Source organism: Apodemus sylvaticus, chromosome 18 (genome assembly GCF_947179515.1).
Source record: "Apodemus sylvaticus chromosome 18, mApoSyl1.1, whole genome shotgun sequence".
NCBI lineage: Eukaryota > Metazoa > Chordata > Mammalia > Rodentia > Muridae > Apodemus > Apodemus sylvaticus.
In genome coordinates, this window is record NC_067489.1 from 34945572 (window position 1) to 34962032 (window position 16461).

Below are 16461 nucleotides of genomic sequence, written 5' to 3' on the forward strand. Positions count from 1 at the left end.
AACAGTCAAGATGTTTTGTTAAAAGCAATTGTGTCACATGCAATAACCACATAAATACTATGTAAGGCCATCCAGATCTAACAAATGACAACATAATGGCATCTTTGTTAATTTTGTAAAGATTATATTGCTGAGAGCTTTCAAAATTATCTAATGTACAAAATTCCATACTTAGTAGACAAAGAGTACCAACACATTGAATTGGAAGAAACAAACAAACAAACAAACAAACAAACAAAAACTCAGGGAGAGATTCTGTCTCGTCATTTCATTTAGTTAAAAATCACGTATTGAATTTAATTTTTTAGTAAAGCAAGCATTACATAATGCTTCAAAATTTTTAAAATCCGGGGATAAAAGTTTAGGTCCAAAAAAGATGAATGGAAAATTGTGCTTTCGGACTGCAGAATTAGTCTTCTGACGGGTTTAAGCGTTTCATGTTGCCAGTGGATTTGGGAATTTCATCTGGGTAATGTGTTCGTGCACAGTTCGCAGCCAGGTTCTGCAAAAATCTAAAACTGTGTGTGCTTCACTCCACGTAGCAAAGGCACCTAAATTATTCTCCCTTTCGAGCAAAGGTCGCGATCCAGGTTTTCTGCTGAAGATGTTCTTCCCGTGGCCGAATCAGTCACACTATGTGTGTTGATTATGGTGAATCAGGAAAGGAGAAGGCCAATCCCTGCGGATACTGGAACAGTTTGCTCTGTGGTCCATCTGAAGACGCTCCGGACTGATCACAGGGGAAACTGAGCAAAACCGTGAAGCAGACGGACGGGAACAAAAGGCTATTCTGGTGTGAGGAGAAATCAGTCGCTTCAGCTCCACAAGCAAATGCTACTACTGGACTGACAGGTGGATCCTACCCCAGCTGGAGAAAGGTAGAGTTTGCCATTGGGGCAGACACACAGTTCATACACTGTCTGTCGAGAATTTGAGGAGCTGGGTGAAGAAGAGAAGGAACCGATTGGTAGATTTCCCAGCCGGATTGAATCTGCATTTAGAAAAATCTAGGAGAAAAAGAAAACACACAAAAAATTTTCATTTCATTTCAGTGTGGTTCCTCCCACAGAGCACTGCACAGCAACGGAGACCATTACTGCTCATGATGTTTGGAACAGATTACAAGCCTGTGTTCTGTCCAAAGGCTCGGCTTCTGTCTTCCAATTTGAGTGGTGGAGTTCTGAGAACGAGTGCCCAACATGAAATGTAGTATTGCATAATCTGCTCAAGGAGCCCAGTTATTAAAAACAACTGCAGTAACGACTATGGCATAAAAAGAGAATGAACGTGGTAAAGGCTCTCTATTTAGCTTCCTAGTCATGGCTAAAGACTATGTAGAGAAAGAAGAATAACTAGTTGGGCTGGTTACTGAAGAGGGAGGAATTAATTAAAAACATACTCCATTGTCTGTTTTTTTTTTTTTTTTAATACTTGTGGAAGACTGAGTAAAATGATTCCTAAAACTTCCAGAAAAGTCTTGCAGTCTAAAGATAAGGTGACTTAGGAAATCACAAAGATGAGCAGATAATTGTACCTATCATCATGCTTAAATTATCTATTAAATATTATCTGGATTCAACAATCAGTTTGAACCATCTTTCTATTTGGGGGTTACTTCATTTATTTAATAATTTCTAATACACTGATTCCTTATTTTGTATTTCTTTCTCGTTATCTGTGTGTGTGTGTGTGTGTGTGTGTGTGTGTGTGTGTATGTGTGTGTGTGTGACTGTACCTATGTGGAGGTCAGGGTTTGCTAACTAAAGTGGTTTCTCTGTTTCTACCCTCTGGTCCTAGGGATTGAATTGAGGTCACCAGACATGGCCAGATGTGCCTTTAAACACTAAGCTATCTCATTGACCCTTGTCCTATTACTCATTCATAAATGTTGAGTTGCCTAAAGAACCCAAAGTTAAAGGTATAGGGAGAAAGTTTCTGAACAGAACACCAATAGCGTATGCTCTAAGAGCAAGAATTGACAAATGGGACCTCATAAAATTACAAAGCTTCTGTAAAGCAAAGGACACCATCAAGAGGACAAATCGGCAACCAACAAATTGGGAAAAGATCTTCACCAATCCTACATCAGATAGAGGGCTAATATCCAATATATATAAAGAACTCAAGAAGTTAGACTCCAGAAAACCGAACAACCCTATTAAAAAATGGGGTACAGAATTAAACAAAGAATTCTCACCTGAAGAACTTCGGATGGCGGAGAAGCATCTTAAAAAATGCTCAACTTCATTAGTCATTAGGGAAATGCAAATCAAAACAACCCTAAGATTTCATCTTACACCAGTCAGAATGGCTAAGATTAAAAATTCAGGAGACAGCAGGTGTTGGAGAGGGTGTGGAGAAAGAGGAACACTCCTCCACTGCTGGTGGGATTGCAAATTGGTACAACCACTCTGGAAATCAGTCTGGCGGTTCCTCCAAAAACTGGGCACCTCACTTCCAGAAGATCCTGCTATACCACTCCTGGGCATATACCCAGAGGATTCCCCACCATGTAATAAGGATACATGCTCTACTATGTTCATAGCAGCCCTATTTATAATTGCCAGATGCTGGAAAGAACCCAGGTATCCCTCAACAGAAGAGTGGATGCAAAAAATGTGGTATATCTACACAATGGAGTACTATTCAGCCATTAGAAACAATGAATTCATGAAATTCTTAGGCAAATGGATGGAGCTAGAGAACATCATACTAAGTGAGGTAACCCAGACTCAAAAGGTGAATCATGGTATGCACTCACTAATAAGTGGATATTAACCTAGAAAACTGGAATACCCAAAACATAATCCACACATCAAATGAGGTACAAGAAGAAAGGAGGAGTGGCCCCTTGTTCTGGAAAGACTCAGTGAAGCAGTATTCGGCAAAACCAGAACTGGGAAGTGGGAAGGGGTGGGTGGGAGGACAGGGGAAGAGAAGGGGACTTACGGGACTTTCGGGGAGTGGGGGGGCTAGAAAAGGGGAAATCATTTGAAATGTAAATAAATTATATCGAATAAAAAAAAAGAACCCAAAGTTAAAGGGAGGATGAGAGAGAGCTGAATTTCCTCCTTTCTTACCCTAGACATTTCTTATCGGACTTCTATTGAGAGCTTTGCCACAGTGCATATAATTTGGGTCTCACTCATCATCATACTGCTGGGGTGAAATTTCAAGAAATGTAAACTGAACCATGTCACTCCTACTGTTCAAAGCTCACTTATTCCCCTCTCATTCCAAAGGAAAACTGGGGTCTTGCCCCAGGTCACACATCTTGCATAGCGGTCCTAGTGCCCTATCACCATCCGCTGCAACTGATCTTGCTCATAGCTTGCCCCGTGAGTACAAATATAGAGCTGTTTTATCTCTGATTCCCTCACGATGGGATATTTGTTCCACATCTGAGTTGGAGCATGTATTAACCTATATGCTCCGGTAACTTCTTCACTCATGTAAACAGTACAAGTTTCCTAATGAATCCATTTCCGTGGGCTGCTGGAAAGAGATTTACTTTCACCAAGATGAGACATAAGGCAGGAAGCTGGAAGAACTGAGATACTGACGTCAACACCAAATTCCAGAGCCTCTCCCAGTTGCAGCATGGAGGGACATGCCCACCTCTCTCTCCTCTGCCAATGCAGTTATTGCTACATTCACTTTCCAACCTCTGAAATTGGTACGTCTGTTTATATTGCCCCATAAAGGCACACAATCCATCCGCTCTGAAACTCCGTCCTGTGACTAGAATAATCACACCCCAGAGCTTTGAACTCAGCGCTGCTGCCCGTCTTCTTTAACAAGAATCCGGTGATTTCATTCGTACCTGCTGATATCAGTACGATTTGTCTCCTTGAAAATGTTAATCAAGTTTTGGAATAAAAAGTCTCCCTCAGCAACATTCTAGCATGCCTGTTGTGGTGTGTTATTGCACTTTGGATGTGGTCATATGATTAGAATGCTTCATTTGCAGTTATGACTCTGGTTTCCTTCATTCCAAATTTGCAGTTCCTCATAGGAATGTGTCTAAAACGACAGAGACTGTCCACAGCACAACCTTGCATTTTCTGTACAATTCATTCTTCTTCATTTCAACCACAACTTCGAATGTCTGAATACTGTATTAGATAATATGAAGTAGTTTTTAGAATCTATCCAAAGGTAGGGACTTATCATTTTGATAAGTGATCAGTTTATCATTTTGTAGTGGTGTTGAAGTTGGGCAGAGAGACAAACAAACCAATGTCAAAGCACTTTAGGAAAAAAACATTTCCTTTCTTTTAATCTAATTTTAATCACATATATGAGAGTATAAAAATGTACATTAGTGGATGTTATACAATTTCCAACATATGTATTCCCTGTGCAATATTTTAAATTGGGTTAGTTATACTTAGCTGTGCAGAGAATTAATTTTTTATGGTGAATACTTTCCAAATTTTGTCTTCAGACCTTCTGAAATATCTATATAATTACTGTTATCTATAGTGATCCTGTTGGGCATGGGAAGTCTTTCCAAAATTCTTGTTGTTTTCTGACTATAGCATCACAAGCTGATTAACCTTTGGAAGACCCAGTCTAAAGATCCAAAGAGACAGGTAAAGAGGGATTACTTTCATGCTAAGGTTTAATGCTAAAGTCAGAGCAACAAGAATTTGGAGGTCTATTTAAAAGTGTCTATGGGATGAGCACATTTTAGTAGAAAGTAGAAGGAGCTTATTGAATACCATATTAAAGAGGCATCAGGATTTCCAAAGCTTAGAGCTTCTCATGAAGCAGCTCTGGTGTCTCCTGGAACCTGATTCCAGTGATGTAGAAAGTACCACATTCAGCAGTGGAGGGTTAGCCCTGCCTGGTGACTCACCCTCTCCTGGAGACGCCCCTCCCCTCCTAGAGACGCCCCTCCCCTCCTGGACACTGCCCTCCCCTCCTGGAGACGCCCCTCCCCTCCTAGAGACGCCCCTCCCCTCCTGGACACTGCCCTCCCCTCCTGGAGACGCCCCTCCCCTCCTGGAGACGCCCCTCCCCTCCTGGAGACGCCCCTCCCCTCCTAGAGACGCCCCTCCCCTCTTGGACACTGCCCTCCCCTCTTGGAGACTCACCTCCCCTTCTGTGGACTGTAAGTGCAGCTCTTTCCTACAGGTAGCTTTGAAGTCACCTGCGGCAGCGCTCACCTGGACCCCACGCGGAGCCTCCATTATCAAGGATCTGGTTGGTGATTCAAGCCTGAAGGAAAGGTAAATATTATTTATGTAATTGAAAACTTAGAGTGAACTGAAAAAAAAAAAAGCATTAGTGATCCAGATTTAACCATATTCACAGAGTCAGCATACACCTATAGCCTTACTGTTTGTTACAATGATTTCAAGCCCAGTTAAGGTTTAGGACAATCTTTTTCATTGCTTTTTCTATTTTTTGGCTCATTATAAAATCTTCATTTGTTCTTATCAATTATTTACTCTCATGTATAATAATATAATAGCATTTCCGTATGCTAGTTCTTTTTATCATGCCCAAAAAGAGGTCGCCATCATAAGTTTACATGTTTAAATCTTTAATACATTATCAATATTAATGATGGGGTTTTAATAAATAAATTGAAATAATTTGGCATGTACAAAGTTTTCAATAAAGAGTTCTAGCTTCATGACTATAAAAACCTGAATGGAAATCATTATTACTGTAATCATTACTACAATCCCTCAATGGCGCACCCTTAAAATTTTGTTAGCTTTAAAATTTTCAAAATGTGCTTTAAAAACATGGAAATCAACATACAAACATATTTTCCATGTTGAATGACCTTCATTGCTTCATTGCAATGGTCTCAGACTAAATGACAGCAGTTTGGAAAATCAGCAAGGGGAAAGCCAAAAGTGAGCAGAATGTAGTTATGAAATTCCAAGCAGGAGAAGTGGCAGCTGGCACCAGCTGTTGTTGTTGTTGTTGTTGTTCTTGTTTTGTAAGCTCTTCTGTTGCTGGTTGCCTTGCCTCATTTCTCTTCATCACAGGACATCAGGAAAAGGCTTCTCCTCTCAGTCTTCCCATCACCATGATCCATACTGACCTTTCCACTCTGAGACAAGACCCAGAGCTGTTTGCAGAAAGAACTTCCTGAAACACAGTCTCTGAAAAGCAAAGGCTCAATAGAGAAACCACACTTACAGGCTTGAAGGTGAAATCCAAGAGGACAGTCTACATATAGAAGTGATTTCTACAATTGTAAATACTGGTCTTATTCTACCTTATGAGTGAAAATGACCTTGAAACTTTTTCTCATTTTTTAATTGGATATTTTCTTTATTTACATTTCAGATATTAGTCCCTTTCCCAGTTTTCCCTCTAGAAACACCTTATCCCACCTCTCTTCCCCCTGCTTCTATGAGGCACATGGAGGGACCCATTGCCCCAGATGCATATGTAGCAGAGGATGGCCTTGTTGGGCATCAGCAGGAGGAGAGACCCTTGGTCCTGAGAAACTTCATCTCTTATCAGTCACTTGAGCACCCAAAGCTATAAGGCTTTTAAAAATACCTGTTTATAAGGTGTGCTTATATTTTCCTGTTTGAATAAAAACAGAGCAGGAAATTTGAAAAAAAGTAACCAGAGTCTAATTACTTAGTGAAACCTACTACTAACCTTTTTCATACATTATCCAAAATGTAAAATCTGAACTTTGAAGTTATATTTCATAATCTTTGTATACAATGTCACACTGCCTTAAGAAGGGTATCTGTGGCCAATGCCATTTTAATTTTTGTTGGTTAACACTATCATTATTGAAATCACTCATGGCTGATAAAATGAATGAGTCATTTGCATAGCAGTTAGATAAAAACAAACTTAAAAATACAAATATGTTAATATCTTAAGATAGATTATCACTCCAATATTTAATAAAAGGAAACTTGCACACATGTAAGTAGAAGGAAAAAATTCAATTTTACCTGGTATCAACATGACTCAAGTTATTTCTGAAGAGAAAAATCAAGCTTATTTCTCATACATTTGATAGCCAATTGTGCATATAAGATTTACGAAGGCTTTATTTATGCTGTCTTTGACATTTAGTAATAATATTAAACACATGAGAATTCTGAGTGCTTAAGATTTCCCGCTCAGCTCTCCATCAAATGATTAATCAGGAAATGATTGTAATATGTATATTTATTTTATGCATCAAACATACTCATGGCCAACCTACCCTAAAGTACTATTGATTTAAGGGTCCTATGCCCAAAATATGTAAAGATGGAGGCTCAGGGATGTTAGCCAGAGGCAATGTCTCAGTTTCATCTGCTCTGAACCAAGCAAACTCATATCTGTACTAAAGATTCAGTTTAGTCTGATTGATTTATCAGAACTTCCATGATGGTAGCCAGTAGGAATGTTATTGACCTAGAGTTAAAAGACCTTGACCTATATTTAACTCTCGCAGTAGCTAATCACTGTTAATCTCCATATATTTCCTAATGTCATTATGGCTATCAGGTAAATGGTTTTGGAAGTGCCTTGTTTTCCAGCAATACCCGAAGTAAAACTGCCATGAAATAACATCTTAAACCTATGACAGTAATTTCCCCCTTGTTGCACCCATGAGACTGAGCCTTCTACTAGTATATCTTGCAGGTGTTTTGATTTCTTTCATCCCGTAACAGTGGCAACAGCAACAAAACTTTACAAAAGCATTTCCATGTTCAACTATGGAATTTGGGTGGAGTCTGTGTCCGTATTCCCAGGCCACTGTCACTTGTCATATTTAGATCAGAAATAGCTTATTTTCTTTGAGGTGAGAGATGAGTTTTGTGTTGTTGCTTTAAGCTTTGAGTAACATGCCATGTGTCAGTGTGTGACTAGCAAGTCATAGGGCTGTACTTTGTCTTTTCTCTATCCCTTGCCCTTCCCTCCCTCCTTTTGTCTCCCTCCTTCCTCTCCTCCCTCTCTCTCTCATTCCATCTCTCTCTCTCTCTTTCTCTCTCTCTCTCTCTCTCTCTCTCTCTCTCTCTCTCTCTCTCTCTCTCTCTCACACACACACACACACACATTATCCTTGATTCTCTCCCCATTACCCCATCACCTCTTACTTTTTGCACATCCACTTGATGACCAGCATGTCACCACAAATGACATAGAAACCAGAAACCCACAGAAATCATTTGGATTTCCTAAATTTAAAGACATTTTTTTTGAAAATGAGATAGAGCCATTTTGCTGTCATGAAAATGTCTTTGAACAAAATAAAAGATCAACTGTAGGAAGGAGATGGACAATCCTTATTTATTCCTACCTGCTAAAGATCTCTTGACTAATCCATAGAACAGGCAGCCTCAGAGGGAAATCAATATGGTGGTTAAAGAGTGCTCTGTATTCTGCTACCTGAGGACAAGGCTGAATGGTAGATACCTGTTTTTTTATATGTCAGTAGTCTGGGGAAAAAGATGCAGATGTCTCAGAATAGGTGTGGGTATGAGCTTCAAAGGGAAACAAACAAACACAAAACAAAACAAAAGTCATCCTCCACACCCCCAAAACAAGAATAAGAAAAAAATCCATGATGAATGATGTCTGAGAGAAAATTGAGATCCTTTTAACAACCTTGAATCTATGAGGCCCCCACTGACTGAACACCAACATAAAAGCTTTTTGGAACAGTGACTCATGCCTAGGGAAAAATGAAATTTACTGGGCTTAGTGCAAGGAAGATTACATTTGTAAATTATGTTATTTGAGATGATTTCATTTTATCAGCAACAATATTGTTTGCTGAAGACATATAATTTGCTGAATATTTGACTTTATGCATTACCTGGTATGTTTAAACATGAACAAATGGTAGAAATTTTACAGTACTGCCAAATTGTTTAAGTGCCAAAGTAATTAAGCTGTTGAATTAAATAAGTCTCAATTGTATGCTTTTCTAGTATTGATATAATTAAATGTAATAACTGTAAAAAATACAAGTATTATTAAAATAGCATATTCTATTTTGAATAACAATCAGTGTTTAAACAAGTAATATAAACAAATGATTTCAAGCTAATTACAAAAATAGAATTTAGTTAAAAAGTATATATAATAAAATCTATTTGACTAGTTTGAGGATTTCTTATATTTTGATTTAATGTTGAATATGATGGTTGGCAGCTCTCACGTGTGTCTTTAGCACATGAAAACTAGGTCAGTCTTAAGCATTTGATAAGCTTTCTTGAATACAATAAATACGTAAAAATAAACAAATTTTCATGAGAAAAAACTCATGGAAAAACATATTAACCTGACATGTATCCAGAGCCATTCAAATTACAATTGGCCTTGTAAACAATTTAAATTACAACTGTCAAATTTGTGATTGGGAAAATTTCATTTTGACCATATAGAGATACAGATTATGTACCTCAGTATTTGTTATTTTATGCATGTCACAAAGGTGCAACTACATTAACTGTCTGGAGTGACTTGTTGTCTATTGTATCTTGTGTTGAATAGAGAAATCAGTTCTCTATTATATCCACTGGGTACTGTCCCTCAGGTAAACCACAAGAGGGATAAGTTTTTCATATTTCAGCTATAATTAAGACAAGCGTTGCAATTAAGCTAAAGTTGCTTCACACTTTCAAAGAGTGCAAACTATGCTATTGAACAAATAGATTTAGACAAAGTTTCCAAGATTTGAAGTAAGAAGCATTTAACCAGGCACGACAGCTTATCAAAATAGGCTGGACACTGTGTAATTATGCATTCCACTCATTATTTCAACATAATATTTCCCAGGCACTTCTAGGAGCTTTGATATAAATAATAGGACAATAGAAAAACATTTCTTTCATTGAACACACTACTGTAAATTCTATCGTCATGCCAATTACTCTCAAAGAGCAAATCAGGAATTGAAGCATAAGCTAGTGAAAATTAATTACTATGTGCAAAAGTCATACCAATATAATGAGAGAATTCACCATGGGAATTGGAATAAACTGTGAGTTCTTTCTACTTCAAATATCAGTTTCTGTTAAATTCTCTAGTGATTATCCACCTACTTGTAGCTTAAAGCACTTGAAAAACAAAATGTTGTAGTTCTAGCAATTTAAAGTTATATTTCCATTTCTATCATAGTGAATTAGCCATATAATTAAGGTAATGTAATACAAACTAATTTTAATACTGGAGCATTACTGTATAGTTAAGCTATAATTACTACACTAAAACTAAAGACTAGATGCTCTAATTATCCATATGTTACCTAAAACACACTTAAATATTATGATGATTGGTTTGACTTCTCAGTATTATTATACTAGTGCAAGAAATCTTGACAAAGTGCAATGTTAGAGAGCTGAAAACTAACTCCAAAGTTGCAGTTATTAAGACAGAACTGACACTGCACAGTGAAATAAAAGATTTCAGAAACAGTTTGTTTTATTGTGCCAATAGTTGTCCTTCACCAGGGCAATGAAGTGATCCAATGTGTTTATAGCAAATAATACTAGAATAAGTAGATATGTGTATGCCACAATAAACTTCAGTTTCTATCACACACTACCATATAATAGTTGAAATCATAAAGCTTTTCATTAAAAATACCTTTGGAGCTTGAGAGATTAAAGTCATAGATCACAGAAAGTCATAGTTAGTGCATAATTAAAAATGACATCAATATCTTCACATTGAAATACACTTTCTAAATAACAACCAATAAAATGGACTGAGAAATAATATCCATAACATTATATATCACAAATGCTATTAGTATATATAAAAATGCCCCTAATATTTATAGACTATGTGAACACATTAGGAAAGATTTGTGGCTATCAGATATGTGAGTAAAAGTTACTCACATTAATAGTCATTGGACAGAAGAGAAATATAGTACCAGCATGTCCCTATATATGACTTTAATTAGTAAGATTGCAACCACCAAGTATTAGTGATATTGGACAGTAGGGTTTTCTTGATGAAAAAACAATAAACTGTGAAAAATTATTATGCATTTTGTCATAATGCCTAACAAACAGAAATATACATAATATTAAAACATACTCATATATATAAGTATATGTATACCTTTATCAATATCTGGCTGCATTTAATAGTACTGTTGCTACATAAGACTCTAATATGACGTAATATTATCTTAAACCAAAGAAAGGCTGTAAGTATGAATTTAAAGTTTCCATGAAACCTAGTACAGAGCTCAGGACATATTATATAGTTATTAAATTTTCTGAATAAACTGTAGAAAATCACATTTTTAAAGGTAAATATTTATGCTCTATTGTATCTTGCAAAGGCTTATTCTTGAGAACAGTAAATGTCTGCTTTCTTTAAGTAGCCAACCCATCTAACTTGCCTGATTAGCATTACATCAGCCAAGGTTACTTTCTGTTGCCCTGAATTGAAAACTGACAGCAGTATTTGTCAAGACCTCAGATACTCTGCTCTAAGTTTTAGTAAACACATGAATAATTAAATAGCCCAATTATCACTGCACTTTGCTTCTGCTTCCATTTTGAAATTTAAATTAGTAACATTCATCTTAGGAGCAGTCAGTCTATTTTGGCAGTAGATGGCAAGTCAAAACTATCCAATATTTCAATAATGGATGGTCAGATGAGAAAAATCAGAAAGATCATATACCACCTGTAATTTATTTCACACTTCCACTTGCAAATGTTGAGACATCTGTAGACCACTTAAAGCCATACTTAAAGCCATTCCTATAGTGATAGATTTTTCCATATGATGATACAACATATGCATACTTATTAAAACAAAAGAACCAAGATGTTTATTATAAGATTCAGAAGCTAACAAATGAACTGGTCCTTTCTAATACATCTATTTTAAATTTAGGTATATCCGAACTATACACACATGGTTAAATGCCAAATTTCAATTATAACACTTAAATGTAAAGAAAAGACCTGTCTTTATTACACATTTCTAGGAATATTCTTGACATGCAAATATTGTGCATTGCTAAAATCAGATTAAATATAGCTATGTTATAAAGCCTTTAATGTTTTTGACTGAGAGCAACACTACAAGTCATTTCTTCTCATTTTTACATTATTATTTTCTGTGATCCTCCTGCTTTGGACAGGGATACCCAAGCATTTCCTAACTATTATCCATTGGCCAACAGATTTGCAAGTCTACCTTTTCCCTCCTATTCAATCTTTTCACCATGCTGTTTCAAACTTCTAGAAGTCAGTTGTGTTTTTTTTTTTTCATTTGAGTAAGAACATGGACTTACTGTACATGGAAACTAATACTAATCTACAACAATTTGCATTAATAATATCCATATACATCCTGTGTAATGTTTCTTACACAATATTAATTTAGTAACTATATCATTATTTAAAGACATTTGGTTACAATCATTAAAGCTGTTGACTATCACACTTTAACATACAAGATACATCTCTGTTTGTTAAAATACTAAGAATAAGCAGGGAACCTATGGAACATGTAATCCAGAAATGTATTATCTTATGTGGAGACCAATCATAGTTATCCCAAACATTATATATTACTAAAGGGAGGACATGAAATGTGTGTGTGTATGTGTATGCACATGTGTGTGTGATTTATGTGTTTGTAGCATATATAGTGTACATGCACATATATGCATTATGTGCTTACACATACATACTTGTACACACTTTATGGAAGACAAAGAAAAGCATTGAGTGTTCTGATCAGCCACCTGTTATTTTATTCGCTTTAGACAGACCATCAAGACTAAAAGTATACTTTAACAATGTGTCTTATACACTGCCTTTAGCACTACCAATTGATGTAGTTTTGCATAGAATGTGGACCTATCAATTTGCATAAAATTAAAAATTAATAAAATAAAAACATTGCCTCATAATATTCAATAGATTATTGAATGTATGTTTCTCAATTAGTCAGAAGGAAAGTCACAAAAATAAAAAAACACTTTACAATAACAAATATCCAGATGCTCATAGTATTGTGGTTATATTTATTAAAATTTTCAACTCAGTCTGCACATGCGGGAGAAGGTACAGAAAGAGAAATCTGGACACCAAACCAGTCACAAGCCTTCATTTTCAATCTTACCTGCCTGCGATTTGTACTGCAAAGGGCAATGGCAGTCAGAACTTGTGGAAGTGGCCAATGAATATTTGGTTTAATCTGAGGTCAATCCTGTGAAAGGGAGCCCATACCCTACACTGCCTGGAAAGGCAGGAACATCAGAATGGATAGCCCAGAGATTTAGGATAGAACCAAACATAACTGGAAAAAAATCAATGATGTTATATACTCATAGATCTTGTCCAGTTCAAGACAAGAATCTTGTTCAATTCTCATTAGAGATGCTTCCTCTGGCAGCGATGGGAGCATATGCAGAGAACCACAGCCAGATCTTATGCAGAGATGAAGAGAGAGTCTAAAAGGGAGGTATCCATGGTGTGCCTTCATTGGAGTGTGGGATTCCACAGACAAGGAGGAGGAAAGACTGTAGCAGTCAGAGGAAATGGAGGACATCAGGAGAACATGGCACACTTAATCAACTAAGCAGTGGGAATCTGTGCTCAGAGACTGAAGTGGCTAGTTCAGTGCCTGCGAATATGTTATGGCTGTTAGCTTGGTGTTTTTATAAAAGTCATCAGAGTAAGAGCAGGTGTATTTCTGACTCTTTTGCCTCTCTTGAGACTCTTTTTGTCCTTTTGGGTTGTCTTGTTCAGCCTTGATATGAGGGCTCTTTGTTTGTTTGTTTGTTTGTTTGTTTGTTTTGTTTTGTTTGTTTGTTTTTCACTGACTAGTCTGGTCTCCATTAAGTCCCAGGATCTTCCTACACTTTCTTGGTTAGTTCTGTTTGGCTGTGTTCTCTTGAAGGCCTGCTCTTTCCTGAAGAGGAAATGGAGGGAGACTGGATCTGGGGAAAAGGACATATGGAGAGGGCAGGACAAGGAGGAATGGAGAGAGGGTAAAATGTGTTTGGGTTGCATTGTATGAGAGAAGAAATTATTTTTAATTAAAAAACTCAACCTTATTTATAGGACAGTGGGAAGCTTGGTAAGGTAGAACAGCTTGAAACCCAAAGACTAGATCAGCAAACACCTGAGACTTAGGCAACTCACCTCTCTGCCAGATTTCTGGCTTGGAATGTGGGCCATACTCCCCACATAAGGAAACGTGACCTGTGGTCACATAGGCTCAAAACAGAGTTCTCCATGCTAATGAGGTTCCAAGAGACTTTGAGGACTTAGCCAATAATCTTCCCTTCCCTGACTTTCCTCCCTGCAAAAAGTATTTAAACTAAGGTCCACCCTAAAAGGTGGGTATAGTACGGTATGCATCTGTTTTTCATGATGAACAGCCAGCCAATAAAGGATATGGATAAACATGGACTGTCTCTTTCATCTACCATTGCCATGTGGTGCATACAGAAGGCCGACTACAGAACACAAAGCCCATAGAAGGCATCTCTGGGCTTCCAGTTTGCTTCCACCAAGCTAAGGATAATTCCTGCCGGGACAATCCAGAGCTTCCATTTCCCTTACCCCCAGGCTAGAAAGTACCCAGCTGGAGGGTGCCAACTCTCTTCTCAGCTCTTCTGTAACTCCCACTGATACCTGGATGTCTAATAGTCTGATAACCCCCTCAGCCCCAGCCTTGTCACAGGAACAATCATCTGCTTTATCACGTCTCAGACTGTGCTTGCCCCCTCCTAGAGTGGTGTCTTGGCACTTCCCAGAGGCTCAGCACCTGTCCCAGAGGCAGTGAGGGGTAAGTGCAGTCAATCTCCCCAGGTTCTGCCTCCCCAAGATGCCATGCCCATTGCCAGGGCAGACACAAGCCCACACATCTATTTTGTTTTCTTATGACAATATTGCTTCTTATTCAATGACAAAAGCTAAATAATGACTTTTATGAAATAAAATGTATATGTGTATGTGTAATTTGTGGTTTTGTAGTGTGTGTATTGTGACAGCCTGTATGCATATACTCACGTACACACATTTGTGCACACATGTGGGGAAGCCAGAGAAGAAAACTGAGTTCTTATCACATATTGCTCTATCCCTTCTTGCTTTATTTCACTGAGACAGACTCTCTTGCTGAACCTATAACTAGGCTGGTGGCCAGAAAGTCACAGGATTTTCTTGTCTCTCCACACCTCCTCTCCCACAGCATAGCGGTTAGAAACATGTGCTAACTTACGAGGAGCTCCTAAACAAATGTTGTTTTCACACTCATATGCTTTTGTGAGCCTTTTCCTGAACCACCAAGAAATTCTGTCTTCTATGTAGTTATCTAACAGCAATAATTTTAATGTGCATCTTTGTTGTGTTATTATTGCTGCCTTTTATGGAACCGCTGTAGCAGATACATTTTGGAGTACAATTTTCCTAACAAAAATTAAGTAATCCATCTTCTTTCATCAAATGTAAATTTATTTTTTGAGTTAAGATTGTCTGTTGGGGGCTGGAGAGATGACTCAGCCATTAAAGGCAAGACTCACAACCAAAAATATAAGAGTGTCTCTTGCAAGAGAATTCTCAACTGAGGAATCTCAAATGTCCGAGAAGCACTTAAAGAAATGTTCAACATTTTAGTCATCATGGAAAGGCAAATCAAAACAAACAAACAAACAAACAAACAAACAAAAACCAAAAAACAACAAAAAAACACTGAGATTCTACATCACACCAGTCAGAATGGCTAAAATCAAAAATTCAGGTGACAGCAGATGCTGGCAAGGATGTGGAGAAAGAGGAACACTCTTCCACTGTTGGTGGGATTGCAAGCTGTTACAACCACTCTGGAGATCAGTCTGGCAGTTCCTCAGAAAACTGGACATAGTACAACCTGAGGACTCAACTATACCACCCCTGGGCATATATCCAAAAGATGTTCCAATGTATAACAAGGACACAAGCTCCACTATGTTCATAGCAGCCTTATTTATAGCAGCCAGAAGCTGGAAACAACCCAGATGTTCCTCAACAGAGGAATGGATACAGAAAACGTGGCACATTTACACAATGGAGTACTATGCAGCTATTAGAAACAATGACTTCATGAAATTCTTAGGCAACTGGGTGGAACTAGAAAATATCATCTTGAGTGAGGTGACCCAGTCACAAAGGAGCATCCATGGTATATACTCACTGATAAGTGGATATTACCCCAAAATTTCAGAATACCCAAGATAGAACTCACAGACCACATGAAACCCAAGAAGAAGGAAGACCACACCAAAGTATGGATACTACAGTCCTACTCAGAAGGAGGAAGAAAATAATCTCAGGAGGTAGAGGGAAAGACAGATCTGGGAAGGAGAGAAGAGGGGGAGGGAGAAGGGGGGTTCAGATATAGGAAAAGATGGGGGAGAAGTACAGAGGGTCAGGAATTTGAAAGGAGTTGTGTAGCAGTAGGGTAGAGGTAGCTGGGGGGAAGACACTAGAAAGTCCCAGATGCCAG

General features: G+C 37.8%; 1 protein-coding gene across 2 annotated transcripts in view; it reads right to left on the reverse strand.

Moving 5' to 3' along the window:
• Positions 1–815: 815 nt before the first annotated feature.
• The window catches only part of Sgcz (sarcoglycan zeta), a 432264-nt gene continuing 416618 nt past the window's right edge, over positions 816–16461 (reverse strand). For both annotated transcript variants that reach the window (XM_052162264.1, XM_052162263.1), the window contains 2 exons: positions 5100–5223; positions 816–1007 (listed from right to left, as the gene is read on the reverse strand). In XM_052162264.1, the coding sequence (XP_052018224.1) occupies positions 816–1007; positions 5100–5223 (316 nt within the window). The remainder of the gene's footprint in view (positions 1008–5099; positions 5224–16461) is intronic.